Source organism: Nerophis lumbriciformis, linkage group LG38, assembly GCF_033978685.3.
Source record: "Nerophis lumbriciformis linkage group LG38, RoL_Nlum_v2.1, whole genome shotgun sequence".
NCBI classification, from domain to species: Eukaryota; Metazoa; Chordata; class Actinopteri; order Syngnathiformes; family Syngnathidae; genus Nerophis; species Nerophis lumbriciformis.
The window spans coordinates 17857708-17874409 of record NC_084585.2 but is presented as its reverse complement, the minus strand read 5'-3'; the positions used below and the strand labels follow the sequence as shown (position 1 = coordinate 17874409).

Genomic DNA, 16702 nt, shown 5'->3' with positions numbered 1-16702 from the left:
CTCAGTGATGCACTGAAAATTCGGCACCGAAAATACGCTAACCATAAGTAAAACGCACGCGATTGTCTGGAGCCTTCAACTGAGGGCAAGCGCAGAGCCCCGCTTTGCACTCCACTCAGACCGACCCGGCCCTTAGAGCCAATTCTTGTTCCTAAGTTACAGACTTGCCGACTATCCGCCTTCTTCTAACATGCCAGAAACTGTTCATCTACGAGACCTGCTGGGGATTGGAGATTGTAGTAGAGATTGCTCTAGAACTGCAAGGAAAGTACAGCTTCCCCTAAAATACTAATGTACTTTTGTGTTTACATTTCATTGACTAAATATGCGCGAGGATACATTCAACTTTTTTCTGAATCAGCTACTTTTACAACAGCTGCTGCAACTTTCTTCTCTTTCATTTGGAGCATAAAGTGCTTCATATAATTACATCCCTATGCCATATCTAATGTAAATTACCATTGAGCTAGTTTATTTGGAAAGGCAGACCCTTACTTTTGAGCATCAGGGATGCTTGCTTTGTTGGCATGGGAAATTGCAACACAAACCAGAGGTAGCGTGTACAAATAGGCCTGTTTGCCCACCAAGTGCTTGAGCATTAGTGTAATGTGTAAAGCTCATCCTCCATTTTGGGGCCCGTGTTGATAAGGGCTGACTGGGTGTGTGAGCGTTACTGCTGGTCGTGACTCAGTCAGATGTGGCTCGCTACAGCTCACAGATTTGCCGCCAGCCGATTTTGTCCAGCAGGAATAGGAAGGGAATTGTGCTGAATCCAAATGTCGTAGTGTCATCGCGTTTGGCCGCGGCAAACACGTGCCCTTAGTACCTCGCCTTATTAGGCAGATGATTGATTTACAATATCTTCCACTGCTAACAGAAGCTTGAGGCATACTCCTGTGCAAAAGTATTGGGCCACCGCTAGCTTCTTTTTTTCCTAGCATTTCAGAATTGGTGGAACAATCATATAGAACAACTGTCATCATTACCGAACCATTGGGGCCTGACCTTGTGTGTGCACTTAAAGAGCCCAGAAATCAAGAGAGAAAAGACCAATTATGGCAACAAGGCCCATCTGCCGCCGCTTCCATACCTCTTTAATGAAGTCTATCAAGAGAGCTGTGAACATAATTGAGTGCGGCATTGGAGATAACGCTGACGGACAAAGCAGAGGACAAGCAGGAAAGAGGAAATGTGTGGGAAGTAACCGCTCTCTGAGTATGTACTGCACCACTAGGATGCACTCCAGGTGGTAAACAGTGCTGAAACAAAAAGTAGATGTTCGTATCGTAGAAGAATATGAAAGCATTTGAATCTCCCCTTGGCAACTGTCAAGGGATTGCCAGCAAGTGAACGCATGGAAGTGTGAGAAACACTCCACGCTTAAGTTGACAATTAATGAATTAGTGTCTTTAAAGTGGAGGGCAGCTTGTCATAACAATAGACAGAATGCATTTAAAGTAACCAGTCCATGCGAGATTCAACATGGCTTCAGGTGCAATGGCTGGTATCAAAGTACCTAGTCTACAATAGTATTAAAGTAGTCAACAGTAGTATTATAGTAGTCTACAGTGGTGTTATAGTGGTCTACAGTAGTATTATAGTAGTTGACAGTTGTATAGTAGTCAACAGAAGTGTTATAGTAGTCTACAGTAGTATCATAGTAGTCTACAGTAGTATTGTAGTAGTCTGCAGTAGTGTTATAGTAGTGTACAGTAGTTTTATAGTAGTCTACAGTCAGAGCCGGCCCAAGGCATAAGCGTACTAAGCGCTTGCTTAGGGCCCCGCGGCCACCAGGGGGCCCCCAAAAGCAATTAACAAAAAATTCTTATTTTTTATTTTTTGCATGTACGAGTCTGACTGATGATTTCTAAATTATCAAAGATATATTATTGTACAAAAACACAATTTTAGGTCAACAGAGTGCTGCTGCTGATCTAGGCCTAGTGATTCTTCCTGCCTCTCTTTAAATGTAAAGCTGCCTCTGCTGCACCTGTGACGTTTGCCGCCTGCCGTGCAATGCCAGTGCGCACTGGGCATCAAAAGCGCACATAGAGGCAAAACAATGTCACAAAAAAGGACATATCCTTCAGGTGCAGAAAAAAGGAAGAAGAAGAAAGTGGAAGAGGAGAAAAAATGCCATGATAAAGGTATGTTTGCATGACTTGGTAATAAAAAGTTTATCAAAGAGATTTGTAGCTGTAATTAGCTTTAGCTAGGTGACGTTAGCTAGCTAGCGCGGTGCTAGCAATATGTTTTTAGCATCAGGTTACTAGTGAGATATGTTGTTTGCACAAATTGTTTGCAGCATAGCAGGGTAATTTATGTGAGTAAAATAAACATTATTTTTTACATCAACTCATAAGTTATGTGAAACTTCCCCAAGAGCATTGTTAAAATACTTTGGAGGCACAGAATCAGCCCAGAGCCAGTCTACATCCTCAGGCTCAACTGTGAGTGATGAATCAGGTGAGGAAAAGACTGTCACCATACAGTATACATTTAATTTCTTAGTATAAACATTACACCTGAAGGGAAATTAATATAGTCAAAGTATCTCATTAATATGTGTGCCTATATGTATGTATGTATGTATTTCATCTTAGATCCATCTCCATCCTCTACAGTGCTCTCTCACACACCTCCATCCTCTGTGCCCACTGTCCCCTCCATGTCTGAAACCACAGCTGATTTATCTAGTAAGTTAACTGCAAAACACCCTTTATAATTGCTCATTGTACTGCAGAACATTCTGAGATTAATAATTATGTCCAACAGTGCAATTTAATGACCTTATAGGTCCTTCTTTTTTAGTCATTGTCTTTCTTTGGTCACTTCCTCAGCAACTTCCACCACAACGTCCCCTTCACACCATGGACCATCATCAGCTCCGCCAGTTGACCCAGCTGAGTGGCCTTCTTTCCTCTCAGATTCAGACAGGACTGAGCAGGTGATCAGAGGACCACTGTCTATTAAGGAGAACTTTTCATTCCCCAAACGGCATGATGGCCGAAGTTTTCATTATCATTATACCTACAGACAGCTAGTCAATGGGGAAAAAGTCAAGCGTAGCTGGCTGACTTATTCAAGAAGTAAAGATGCAGTCTATTGCTTTTGCTGCAAATTATTTTCCAAAAAGTCCTTAAAACTGGCAGCCGAGGGACAGCGGGATTGGGTCAACATAGGTGCACTGCTGAAACAGCATGAAAACAGTGAAGATCATTGTAGCAACATGGTGAAATGGAAGGATTTTGCCTTGCGTCTTTCAAAGGGGAAAACTATTGATGAATTTAACTTCAGTAGACTGCGCTCTCTTTGTACAAAGTAAACATTAAATATGAACAATTAACTAAAAATATAAACTAGTAATTAAAGACTAATATGTACAAGACTGATGAGACAAGATGACACTTTTACTGTAAATACAAAGCTTTATCACTTGGACTGTTCAACCCCAGGCCACTCTTGTAGCTGAATGTTTTCTACATTTTAAGATTAGGAACCATATGTGGCACTCTGGACATCATTCGTTCATTCATTGGTATTATTTATGTTCTTAACTGGGCCACCCCCATATCTTTATAAATGACATGTCATTTGTAAAGACATGCCAGGCTGACAATAGGATAATGTAAACAACACTGCCAAAGCCGCAATGAGTTTATAGTAGGTGTGTGAACGATCAACAATCAATATTATTGGCAGAAATAGAGGGCCCCAAAATCAAATTTTGCTTAGGGCCCCATGGAGGCTTGGGCCGGCACTGTCTACAGTAGTGTTATATCAGTCGGCAGTAGTGTTGTAGTATTCAACAGTAGTATAGTAGTCTACAGTAGTGGTATTGTAGTGTACAGTTGTTTTATATTAGTCTACAGTAGTGTTATAGCAGTCGGCAGTAGTGTTGTAGTAGTCGACAGTAGTATAGTAGTCTACAGCAGTGGTCCCCAACCACCGGGCCGCGACCCGGTACCGGTCCGTGGATCGATTGGTACGGGGGCGCACAAGAAATTAAAAAAAATACAAAAAAAATATATATATATATACACAGGTAAAAGCCAGTAAATTAGAATATTTTGAAAAACTTGATTTATTTCAGTAATTGCATTCAAAAGGTGTAACTTGTACATTATATTTATTCATTGCACACAGACTGATGCATTCAAATGTTTATTTCATTTAATGTTGATGATTTGAAGTGGCAACAAATGAAAATCCAAAATTCCGTGTGTCACAAAATTAGAATATTACTTAAGGCTAATACAAAAAAGGGATTTTTAGAAATGTTGGCCAACTGAAAAGTATGAAAATGAAAAATAAGAGCATGTACAATACTCAATACTTGGTTGGAGCTCCTTTTGCCTCAATTACTGCGTTAATGCGGCGTGGCATGGAGTCGATGAGTTTCTTGCACTGCTCAGGTGTTATGAGAGCCCAGGTTGCTCTGATAGTGGCCTTCAACTCTTCTGCGTTTTTGGGTCTGGCATTCTGCATCTTCCTTTTCACAATACCCCACAGATTTTCTATGGGGCTAAGGTCAGGGGAGTTGGCGGGCCAATTTAGAACAGAAATACCATGGTCCGTAAACCAGGCACGGGTAGATTTTGCGCTGTGTGCAGTCGCCAAGTCCTGTTGGAACTTGAAATCTCCATCTCCATAGAGCAGGTCAGCAGCAGGAAGCATGAAGTGCTCTAAAACTTGCTGGTAGACGGCTGCGTTGACCCTGGATCTCAGGAAACAGAGTGGACCGACACCAGCAGATGACATGGCACCCCAAACCATCACTGATGGTGGAAACTTTACACTAGACTTCAGGCAACGTGGATCCTGTGCCTCTCCTGTCTTCCTCCAGACTCTGGGACCTCGATTTCCAAAGGAAATGCAAAATTTGCATGGTTGGGTGATGGTTTGGGGTGCCATGTCATCTGCTGGTGTCGGTCCACTCTGTTTCCTGAGATCCAGGGTCAACGCAGCCGTCTACCAGCAAGTTTTAGAGCACTTCATGCTTCCTGCTGCTGACCTGCTCTATGGAGATGGAGATTTCAAGTTCCAACAGGACTTGGCGCCTGCACACAGCGCAAAATCTACCCGTGCCTGGTTTACGGACCATGGTATTTCTGTTCTAAATTGGCCCGCCAACTCCCCTGACCTTAGCCCCATAGAAAATCTGTGGGGTATTGTGAAAAGGAAGATGCAGAATGCCAGACCCAAAAACGCAGAAGAGTTGAAGGCCACTATCAGAGCAACCTGGGCTCTCATAACACCTGAGCAGTGCCAGAAACTCATCGACTCCATGCCACGCCGCATTAACGCAGTAATTGAGGCAAAAGGAGCTCCAACCAAGTATTGAGTATTGTACATGCTCATATTTTTCATTTTCATACTTTTCAGTTGGCCAACATTTCTAAAAATCCCTTTTTTGTATTAGCCTTAAGTAATATTCTAATTTTGTGACACACGGAATTTTGGATTTTCATTTGTTGCCACTTCAAATCATCAAAATTAAATGAAATAAACATTTGAATGCATCAGTCTGTGTGCAATGAATAAATATAATGTACAAGTTACACCTTTTGAATGCAATTACTGAAATAAATCAAGTTTTTCAAAATATTCAAATTTACTGGCTTTTACCTGTATATATATATATATATATATATATATATATATATATATATATATATATATATGAATATATATATATATATATATATATATATATATATATATATATATATATATATATATATATATATATATATATATTTATTTATTTTTAATTAAATCAACAAAAAAAACACAAGATATTTTTTTATGACAAAAAAATAATAATAATACCATACCCCCTCACCCCCTGCCCGGTCCTGTCATATGGAGGATGAGTATATTAGCAGTATAGCTCGGATGGTAGAGCGGCCGTGCCAGCAACTTGAAGGTTCCAGGTTCCAACACCAGTCCCGCCATCCTAGTCACTGCCGTTGTGTACTTGGGCAAGACACTTTACCCACCTGCTCCCAATGCCACCCACACTCGTTTAAATGTAGCTTAAAAATTTAGATAATGGGTTTCACTATATAAAGCACTTTGAGTTTTTAGAGAAATGTGCTGTACAAATATAATTTACTTCACTTCAATATTAACTATAACTAATATTAAAAATTTAATAATATTAAATTAATTGCTACAGTCATAGAAAGGGTCTTTGACTAGCGTTTTTTCAGTAGGTCCTTTAAAACAGCAAAGGCTATTGTCATATTGAGGATCTTTGACCAGAATTTTTAAATATGTCCTGTACAACAACAGAAACAACAAATCGCTCCTATCATATTTAGGATATTTGACGATTGTTTTGTTTTCAGTAATTCCTTAAAAACAGTAAAGCGCTCTTGTCATATATAGGATCATTGAGTAGTGTATTCGTTAACAACATCAAAGGGCTCCTGTCACATTGAGGATCTTTGACTAATATGAACATATTGCTTTTGTTTGAACTGATGAGTTTATTACTTTATTTTTGACAAAATTACCCCCCCAAAATTATGACAGAGCCTTGCATTGATATTATATCCAAAATAGGAATAATAGTTAAGGAAGAAGACCGTGTCCGTTGCTTTCTCAAAATGTGCCCCTAGAACAATTTAGCTAAAAAAAGCTTTAAACTGATCTATCGCTTCTTCTGGCTTCATTTTAATATAAATTTGCATAATGAGATAATGATGACAAGGTCCAATATTAGCATGACTCAAGCCTTGGTGATGTTCCACTGGAACCGACATTAGTTCTGTATGGAGTGACTTCATTTCATTTAGAAACAAGCGTACGATGGAGGAACCAAATTAAAAACGTTTTGGGGCATTTTATACACTTTGTTTTTGGAAAGGCCACAGAATGGAGGCGGACAGATGATTTAAGGGAGTTAAAGAAAGAGTAGATAAATTAGTGCCCACTCTTGCCAGAAGATGATTTAACTAGGCCATGTTGACACCTCCACACACACAAAAAAAGATTGTGCTTGTAGTTTTGATTGTCTACAAGGAAAATGCTAATTTAGGGTTGTCCTGATACCAATATTTTGGTACCGGTACCAGTACCAAAATGTATTTCGATACTTTCCGCTACTTTTCCAAAAAAAAAGGAACCACAAAAAATGGCATTATTGGTTTTATTTATTAAATTTTTCTTAAATCTTATGATACATTAAACATACATTTCTTATTGCAATCAAAGAACAATTTTGTCATTAAATAACATAGCGAACATACTAGACAACTTATTTTTAGTCCTAAGTAAGCAAACAAAGGCTAACATATTGTGTCATTTCTGATTGTTTTATTTTGTCAAAAAATGATAATCTACTTGTTTATTTACTAGTTAATATCTGCTTACTTTCTGTTTTAACATGTTCTATCTACACTTAGGTTAAAAATGTAATAATCTGTTATTATTCTTTTTTTTGGATACTTTACATACATTTTGAGTGATACTACACATTTTGGTAACAACCCAATACTAAGTAGTTACAGGGTCATACATTGGTCATATTTAAAGTCCTCATGTGTCCACGGATGAGTTTATAAACAATAAGGAAATGAAAAAATATTTTGTGATAATAAAAAATATCGATGTAATCATCGTACGATTGGTATCGTTACAGTCGATGCCTGTGTAGCTCCACCCGTAACATTTGTTTACATTCAGGAGCACAAGCTTGCTATTAGCGGTTAGCTATTGTATCCTCCAATGTTGTGTCGTGAATAATGTTTAGTTAGTCCTCATCCTATAGGTAGGATACTTGTAAGAAACATAGTTTATTTATCACCATGGAAGCAAGGATTAGTGATTTAGAAGCAGCAAAAACACTGCTAACTGCAGATGGACGTTAGCCACTAGCTAGTTAGCCATGGTTTAAAGCACCTCTTGCAGAGCAGCGCTACAGTGTTTATAACTTCACCTTTATTGTTAGTTTTCAAGCCAAAATGCATCCATTCTCCCTTTTCTCTCTCCACACTGTGTCTGGTTGTAAGTATCCCATATGTGTGCGTTGCCTAACATGCGCTGTCACATATGCATGTAGATGGCAGTTTCTCATGTTTGAGAGTCACAACATTGCTCGGCTTACAGCAGAAGAACTGCTGTACGGCAGACTAAACGTTAACTGTTGCTCTTGTGTGTTGTTACCGCGCTGGGTGGGAGTTAATGTAAACAGCCTACAATATACCTGCACGATACTCGCCCTCGATCATTCTATATATATAAGATAAACTCCCACAATTTGGAATCGATCAGTTTCTCAGACCACATCAACTACAAATCACAAAGATTTATGAGCGAAATGGATCCAGATAGAAATGCTCCTCAAAACACCAACAATGATTGTTTATATTATACTGACGTCACATTTGATAAAACATTTATGCAAGATAAAAACATATCTCTAGTACATTTTAATAGCAGGAGTCTATACTCTCATTTTGATGATATCCAGGACTATTTGAATCAGTTCAAATCTCCATTTAATATTATAGGTATTTCAGAGACATGGATGAATGAGAATACAAGTAATGAGTTTGAATTAAATGGGTATGAAATGTTTTGCACCAACCGTAAAAATAAGAGAGGAGGAGGTGTGGCTCTGTATGTGGACAAAAATATCAGCTGTAGTATTGTAAATGATATGTGTTTAACTGTTGAGGAACTCTTCGAATGCGTCACTGTAGAATTATCATTTTCAAATAGGAAACACATTATTGTAAGCTGCATTTATAGAACACCAGGATCCGACTTAAAAATATTTAATGAATGGATGGAAAAATTATTTAAGAGAAACAAAAAATATATAGTATGTGGTGACTTTAATATCAACCTTTTGAATCCTAATAAACACAAACACACAGCAAAATTTATTGACACCATGTTCTCCATGGGCTTATTCCCACTGATCACACGACCCACTAGAATCACAACACACAGCACGACACTTATTGACAACATATTTTGTAACATTGTAGATCAGACTGTAACTGGAGGCTTGTTAGTGAGTGACGTCAGTGATCATTTACCCGTGTTCATGGTGTATAATATTAACTGCAAAACATCCAAACCTGTAAATAGTGAATATTATCGTAGAGACACAACAGAAAGATCATTAACAGCACTAAAGAATGATTTAGCAAAACACAACTGGGATTCTGTTTTTCAAACGTCAGATATAAATGCAGCTTATAATTTATTTCATGACATTTTTTTCTCACTTTATGATACACACTGCCCCATCAAAAAATGCACTATAACTAACTCCACAAAAACTCCATGGATAACTAAAGGGCTTGCGAACGCTTGCAAAAAGAAAAATTATTTATATAGGACTTTTTTAAGGCTTCAAACCATAGAAACAGAACAAAAGTACAAAACATATAAAAATAAATTAACCAGCATATTAAGAGCAAGCAGAAAAGAATACACCACCAAACTATTAATCCAAAAGAAAAGTGATATAAAGGGAATTTGGAAGGTATTAAATACAATTATTGGGCATGGTTCAAACAGTCCTTGTTATCCAGAGTTTTTTGTTGAGAACGACCAAATCATAAGTGACAAGAAGATGATTGCTGACGGCTTCAATATGTTTTTTGTTAAAGTTGGGCCTGAGCTGGCAAAAAAAATCCCAATTAATGATGTACAGCCTATGGAACTTATTGGAAAAAATCCTTACTCGATGTTCCTTACTCCGACTGTCGAAAAGGAAGTTTTAGAGATTATTCATAAAAGCAAGAACAAAACATCACGTGACATTTATGACCTCGACATGAGGACGGTCCGGAATGTAGCGGAAGAAATCATCAAACCATTCACATACATCTGCAATTTATCTTTTCAACTTGGACAATTTCCTTCACAAATGAAACTCTCAAAAGTCATCCCCATCTTCAAATCTGGAGACAAACACCACTTCACAAATTACCGGCCCGTCTCCCTTCTGCCACAGTTGTCAAAAATTTTGGAAAAATTATTTGATGATAGACTTCGTGGCTTCATTGAAAAACACACATTATTATCTGATTGTCAATATGGGTTCCGACAAAATAGGTCAACTTCATTAGCTTTAAGTGATCTAATAGAGAACATTACTAATGGTATCGAGAAAAACAAATTTGTTTTAGGAATTTTTATTGACCTGCAAAAGGCTTTCGATACCATTGATCACCAGATTTTGGTAAACAAACTGGAAAACTATGGCATAAGGGGAGTGGCAGGGAAATGGCTGAAGAGCTACTTGAATGAGAGACAGCAGATTGTTCAGATCGACCAACATCAATCTACACTCATGAACATAACCTGTGGAGTCCCCCAGGGGTCGATACTGGGACCCACACTATTTATAATGTATATCAATGAAATATGTAAAGTATCAACACTGCTGAAGTTCATCCTCTTTGCTGACGACACAACCATTACATGTGCAGGTGACGACGTTAAGCAACTTCTGGCCTCTGTAACTGAGGAGATGATCAAGTTAAAAACTTGGTTTAATACCAACAAATTGTCTCTCAATTTAAAGAAGACCAAAATCATGCTCTTTAGCAATCGCAAAAGTGAAATACCCATCAGGATTGTTATCGATGATACACCAATAGAATATGTTCAACAAAATTCATTCTTAGGAGTGGTAATAGATGAAAATATATCATGGAAGCCTCATATAAATTACCTGAGGACAAAAGTTGCTAAATGTGTTGGAATGATGAGGAGATCATGTCATTTATTGAACACCAATGCTCTGCTTTTATTGTATCATTCATTTATTATGTCATATCTAAACTATTGTGTTGAAGTCTGGGGAAATTGTTATAAATCCCATTTACAGCCTTTAGTCACTCTGCAGAAAAAGGCCATTAGGATTGTGTCCAATGTTCACTACTTACATCATTCAAATCCACTATTCATGGAGTTAAAGCAACTTAAACTGCACGATGTGATCAATTTTAAAACTGCTCAAATTATGTTTAGGGCATCCCAAAACTCTACCATCCAATATACAAAACCTATTCCAGGATAGAGATGCTCATCATAGTTACAGTCTAAGAGGAAACAACAAATTATATTTGCCTAAATTTAGAACAACTTTAAAATCAATGTGCATTTCAGTGCGTGGAGTCAGTCTGTGGAACAACTTAGGGGACGAGTTAAAAACCTGTTCTAACATGATTACATTTAAAAGACTGTTTAAAAAAGAAGTACTGAAGAAGTACGAGGAGGAAAGAGAGTGATGCCCTAAGCACAGAGCGATGGGAGAGAGGTGTATGGTCAGAGAGTGTTTGGGCCTGTGTGTGTGTGTATGTGTGTGTGTGTGTGTGTGTGTGTGTGTGTGTGTGTGTGTGTGTTTTGTCTCGTCTTGTCTTGTTTTATAGTAACAGTGGTACTATTGTATTGTTAGTGTACAGGAGCTTTTCTTGTTTTTGTTTGTATAGTATTGTTCTTGTATTATATTGTTTATGTTAAATGTGGAATGAGTGAGAGGGGTTGGGATATTATAAGCATTTGCTTCATCCAACCCCTTTTCAAGCCTTGCATAAATGTCCCTGCCAAAATGTTTAAAAAAAAAAGGTGTGTGTTGTACTGTGCAGGTTTGAAATAAATAATTCAATCAATCAATCAATATGGTGTCAGAATTGGCCAGTGAGTCACAAAAATTCAATAAAGAAGTAAGTAAGCAACAGAAACTTGAATCCCCCAGCAAACTTTGCCTTTGACAAGCCAACGGAATGGCTAGACTGGAGACAGCCCTTCGAATGGTACAGACTAGCAACAAAACTCTGATTTATGCAATGAGCAACAAGGTACAAAACATATATAAATCATTCACCTTTGCCAAAAATAACTTTGACAGCATGGTAAAAAAGTTTGGCCAGTATTTTTTCCAGAGGAAGAATATTATCCCCGAAAGGGCATGTTTCCACCAATGTGTTTATCAGCCAGGGGAGAAGGCAGAGTGTTTTAGCCGAGCCCTGTATGATGTATCAGAACACTGTGAGTATGGTGCCAGTCGAGATGAAAATATCTGCAAGCGTATTGTTGTTGGGATAATTAACGAGCTCTTGCGCATACTACAGCTAATGGCGGACCTAACGCTTGCACTGATAATACAGACTGTCAGGCAGCTAGAGGAGGTTGCGAAAAGTAAACCTGCAGGGAGACAAGTTGGGATCAGTACAGGTGGTGCGTTACAAACAAAATAATAATTGGAAGCAGCAACAACGACCAGGCAAGACAAAAGACAGAAAATGCGGGAATAAAAAGAAATGTGGTAAATGTTGGAAAGTCCAGCATGGCAGAGATGAAAGGCACTCTGCAAGGAAAGCTACATGCCACAACTGCCATAAAATCGGACATTGGTCCAGAGCGTGTTGCAACAGCAACAGTGAATGAAGTCACAGAGAGTGGGCAGGCTGAACAGACATCCTATGTCTTAGGTTCAGTGTGCAGTGCGGATGCGAAAGAGCAGTGAACTGTGCAATTACAGGTGGATTCCATCTCAATGGAATTTTAAATTGACACAGGAGCTAATGTCACTGTATTAGGTGAGAATGCATTTCCACACTCACTCCACTGAGAGCACTAGAACCTGCTGACATTCCTTTAGACAGCCCAAGAGGTGAATTGTTGTGTCTGGGCCGATTTAAAGTGACAGTTAGCCGTAAAGGCAACAATTACCCATTCAAAGCAAATGTGGTCGGTGGCCGCAGTGTCAACAATCTAATCAGCCAGTCCCTGTCAGTTGGAATGAACTTGGGGGGAACTTGGCGACGAATTGACGAAGGGATACTCACCACCGGTGGACATCAGCAAGCTTAGGGTGAGCATGGCACACCAAAAACTGAACCAATTAAAATACATTTGAAGAACAGTGCTCAATTGTACCCTGTTCATAACGCACGCCGTGTGCTCTTTTCCAATGTTACAAAAACCACAGGAAGGAGAACAATGGCATCATAGATCCAGTAACACAGCCAACTGAATTGTGCACACCAATGGTGCCTGTTCTGAAGAAGAACACTGGCAAAGCCAGGATATGTGTGGACTTGATAAGGCTAAATGAATGAGTCAAAAGAGAGCGTTAAATCCTACCTCCCTCGGATGAGATCACTGCCAAGCTTAGTGAAGCAACGGTGTTCTCTCTTGATGCTGCGGCAGGCCGTCATCAAACTTATCAGATCAGGATGGCCAGAATACATTGGTAACATCCCACTGTGTGCCAGATACTTAATGAAATTGAAAAACTAACTTTTAGAAGCTGATGGCTTGGTCACGCGAGGAAACAGATTTGTTATTTCGAAGTCATTAAGAGCAGAAATTTTGCAGAAAATACACGATGGACATAAGGGGCTCACAAAGTCTAGAGAATGGGCCAAAACATTGGTTCTGTGGCCAGGGCTCTCCCTCGGAATTAAGAGTTTGTATAGTCATGCAAGACCTGTTAGAAGCAAAAGCAGGCTCAGCAGAAGGACACACCTGCGGGTTTGCCCATAGAAACAAATTGCTCTTGACCTCTGTGAACACAACAAGCATGATTATCTTGTACCAAGAAATCCTGCACCCACCGTCAACGACCAGTTTGGGATCTTGGATAAGGTGGTGAGTGACAACGCACCTCAATTCTCATGTGCGGAATTCCAGGAGTTGGCATGACAGCTAGACTTCAGACACATTACGTCTAGTCCTCACCACCCTCAAGGAAGCGGACACGCGGAACAAGCAGTGCAGACCGCAAAGACAATCCTCCAGCAGGACGGTCTACTGATAGCCCTCATGTTCTATCGTTCAACTCCCTGTACTACCGCAGAAGTTAGCCCTGCAGATTTACTGATGAGGGGGAAGATCCGACCGACTCTCCCGACGCTCGAGAAAAATCTGCGGCCGAAATGGCCCAACAGAAAAATTGTCAAGCAAAAGAATGTTAATGAGAAGACCAAACAAGCCTTCTACTACAACCACCATCCTAGTGCCAAACATCTTCCTATTCAGGGAGACAATCGGTACATCAAGCTGGACCACGAAAAATCTTGGAAGACGCCAGAGGTTTTCTCAAACTGAACAGACTACCCCACCTGCGCACACCACTGAGAGTGGAGGAATGATTTCTCAACCACTTTGTGCCACTGTTCCAGAGGATATATGCCCAAATCCAGATTAACTGACAACCCCTTCACAAAACGCCAGGACATGTTTTGACCAGGTCTAGCCATAGCCACGATAAAAGACTGAATATTAAGAACATATGAACGTCTCACCTCTTTAATTCCCAGATGACCATCTCAAGATCAATATTTTGCAATAAAACAAAATGCATGAACACAAAGGACAAAAAGCACCAATCAATATAGATCAATATGCTAATAATCCATATGATATCACTTTTTGGCAGAACAGAACTTTATTGTAGAAATCTGATTCCGTGTCCCTCCCTAACACTCACGTCTCATTTTGTATGCTGTAAACAAACCCCGCCCACTGTGCTTCTTGCCTGTCTGCTTGCAGGTGCTGTGACGTAGATTACCTTAATAATCCGTATATCACTCAAAAGCGCAGACTCCAACCATTGGAATACTCTCCATTGTTCAAGACTCACGGTAATTTAAAAAAATACGAAAAAAAAGTCTAGCAGCCCAGGTTGAAAATCTTAATTTGTCCATGTCTGGTGTATAGTGTTATATAGCTTCTGAAAAAATGTTGATAACAGTAATTCCTTCCTGAGTTATTTTGAAAGAGAAAGAGTTATTTGTGACATACCTGTGTCTACAGGAGATTTAGATTTACCGTAATACATAGCTCACCTTCAGTTTGAAAGGAAGACTAAATGATGATGCGGCATTACAATTGTAATATTGTTTAATTCTATGGAGTGTTTGTTACCTCTGTTTGGTTACACTTTGCAGTTATTTTAAATAACTTTAAAAGGAGGGAGATGTCACATACAGTATGCATGTAGATGTCAGTATTCCATGTTTAAGAGTGTCACGACTTACGACATTGTTAGGTTTACGGCAGAAGAACTGCTTTATGGCAGACCGAACGTAACTGTTGCTCTTGGGTGTTGTTAACGCACTGGGAGGGAGTTAATGTACACGGCCTACAATATACTGTACCTGTATGACAAACCAGACACTCGCTCTCGATCATTCTACATGGCGCGCCATCATGTTTGTAAAGACGTCCGCTAAATAATGAAAAGTATTGGTATTTTTCAGAGGCAGTATAGTACCATTTTTAATTCATTAGTACCGAGGTACTTTGTTAGATACTGTGCAACCCTATGCTAATTATTAGAACACTGTGTATACTTATTCCAATAAATACAATATAACTTCTCCCAGAAAGGTCTCAGGCCGTCCACACAGAAAATATGATATAACGTAATGGTGATAGGTGAGAGGAGCGGACTCACCTGGTTCTCCTCATGAGTGACCCTCATCTGCTCTTTAAGAATAGACGTTCGCGCCGCCTCCTCCTTCCTCATGATGCGCTCCTTCTTCAGCTCGGGGCTCCAGAAGCTCTTGATGCTGTTGGTGGAGGAGCCCAGCTTACTGTCCTTCAGGTCCAGCTCCCTGCGCAGCATCTCATTCTCCCTCTGCATTTCCCTGAACTGGGCCTGCATCTCTAGCAGTTCTCCCCCACTGCTCCGCACCGCCTGCCTCAGCAGGGCGGAGGGCACCCCCTGGTGGTGGTGGTGGTGGGAGTGCAGCATGGAGATGGAGCCCAGGTCACTGTAAGACAGAAGGTCAGCATGGTGCAGCCCCACCGAAGCGATATTGGGACTGCTGCCCATGGCCGTGACACGGCCCCCGTACATGGCCCGGCTGGTGGCCCGGCCCAGAGTGGTAGTGCCTTTGGGGTAGGTGGCCGTGGAGCCCACGCCCTCGTGATCGCTCAGGTACATGGGACCCGAAGTGGCGTAGGCAGCATTGAGAGACTGGATGTTCTCCATGGAGAGCGTCTTTCCCCCCGCGCCGCTCCCGCCCCCGCTGTTGGCCCTCCGATGGCCCAGTCTGGGGGACCGAGGCAGGCGCGGGGAGCGTGCGGGGCTGCTCTCTAAGTGACTTACAGCTCTGGCACTGCCGTACATGTCCCGTGAGTGGGCCGCGTGGCCACCAGGGGGGTCCTTAACGGGGGCACGCTGCGATGATACTGCACAGGCTGGCTGAACCACACATGGGGGAGGTGATTTCCTGCCGTGGGAGTCGGGGTGCCTCAAACTCGTAGGGAACGCCTGGGAGGCACCTGAGAGAGACAAATCACAACAGGTTGGATGTGTCAGATGAGGAACTTGGAAATAAAAGGAGACAAGTTGAAACAGAGGAAGCTCTTTGGGAGGTTGGCTGGCCTAAAAACACATTTACTCAAGTTCTGTTTGCCTTAAAAAGACAGATACAACATGACGTACACTCGTACAGTACTACATTATTTTACCTTTATATATAATTGACATTGTAAGGTACAATATATAATAACGAACATTTGATATGTAAATATGTGAGCTTATATCTTTTTGCTAATTTCCATCACCAATCTCTCCCAGGGATTGGCGATATGGCCTAAAATCTATATCGCCATAAATATTGCATCCTCCTACGATAACGATATATATCACCAAATATCATTTGGTATATCAATAGAACCATTTCAAAACAGGTTACAAGGGGTACTAATTAGA

The 16702-nt window shown here is 40.3% G+C and overlaps 1 protein-coding gene across 5 annotated transcripts in view; it reads right to left on the bottom strand.

Moving 5' to 3' along the window:
• Positions 1–16702, bottom strand: part of erc2 (ELKS/RAB6-interacting/CAST family member 2) — an 87065-nt gene that overhangs the window by 56853 nt on the left and 13510 nt on the right. For all 5 annotated transcript variants that reach the window (XM_061932553.2, XM_061932557.2, XM_061932555.2 and 2 more), the window contains exon 2: positions 15437–16269. In XM_061932553.2, the coding sequence (XP_061788537.2) occupies positions 15437–16114 (678 nt within the window). In that variant the 5' untranslated portion in view covers positions 16115–16269. The remainder of the gene's footprint in view (positions 1–15436; positions 16270–16702) is intronic.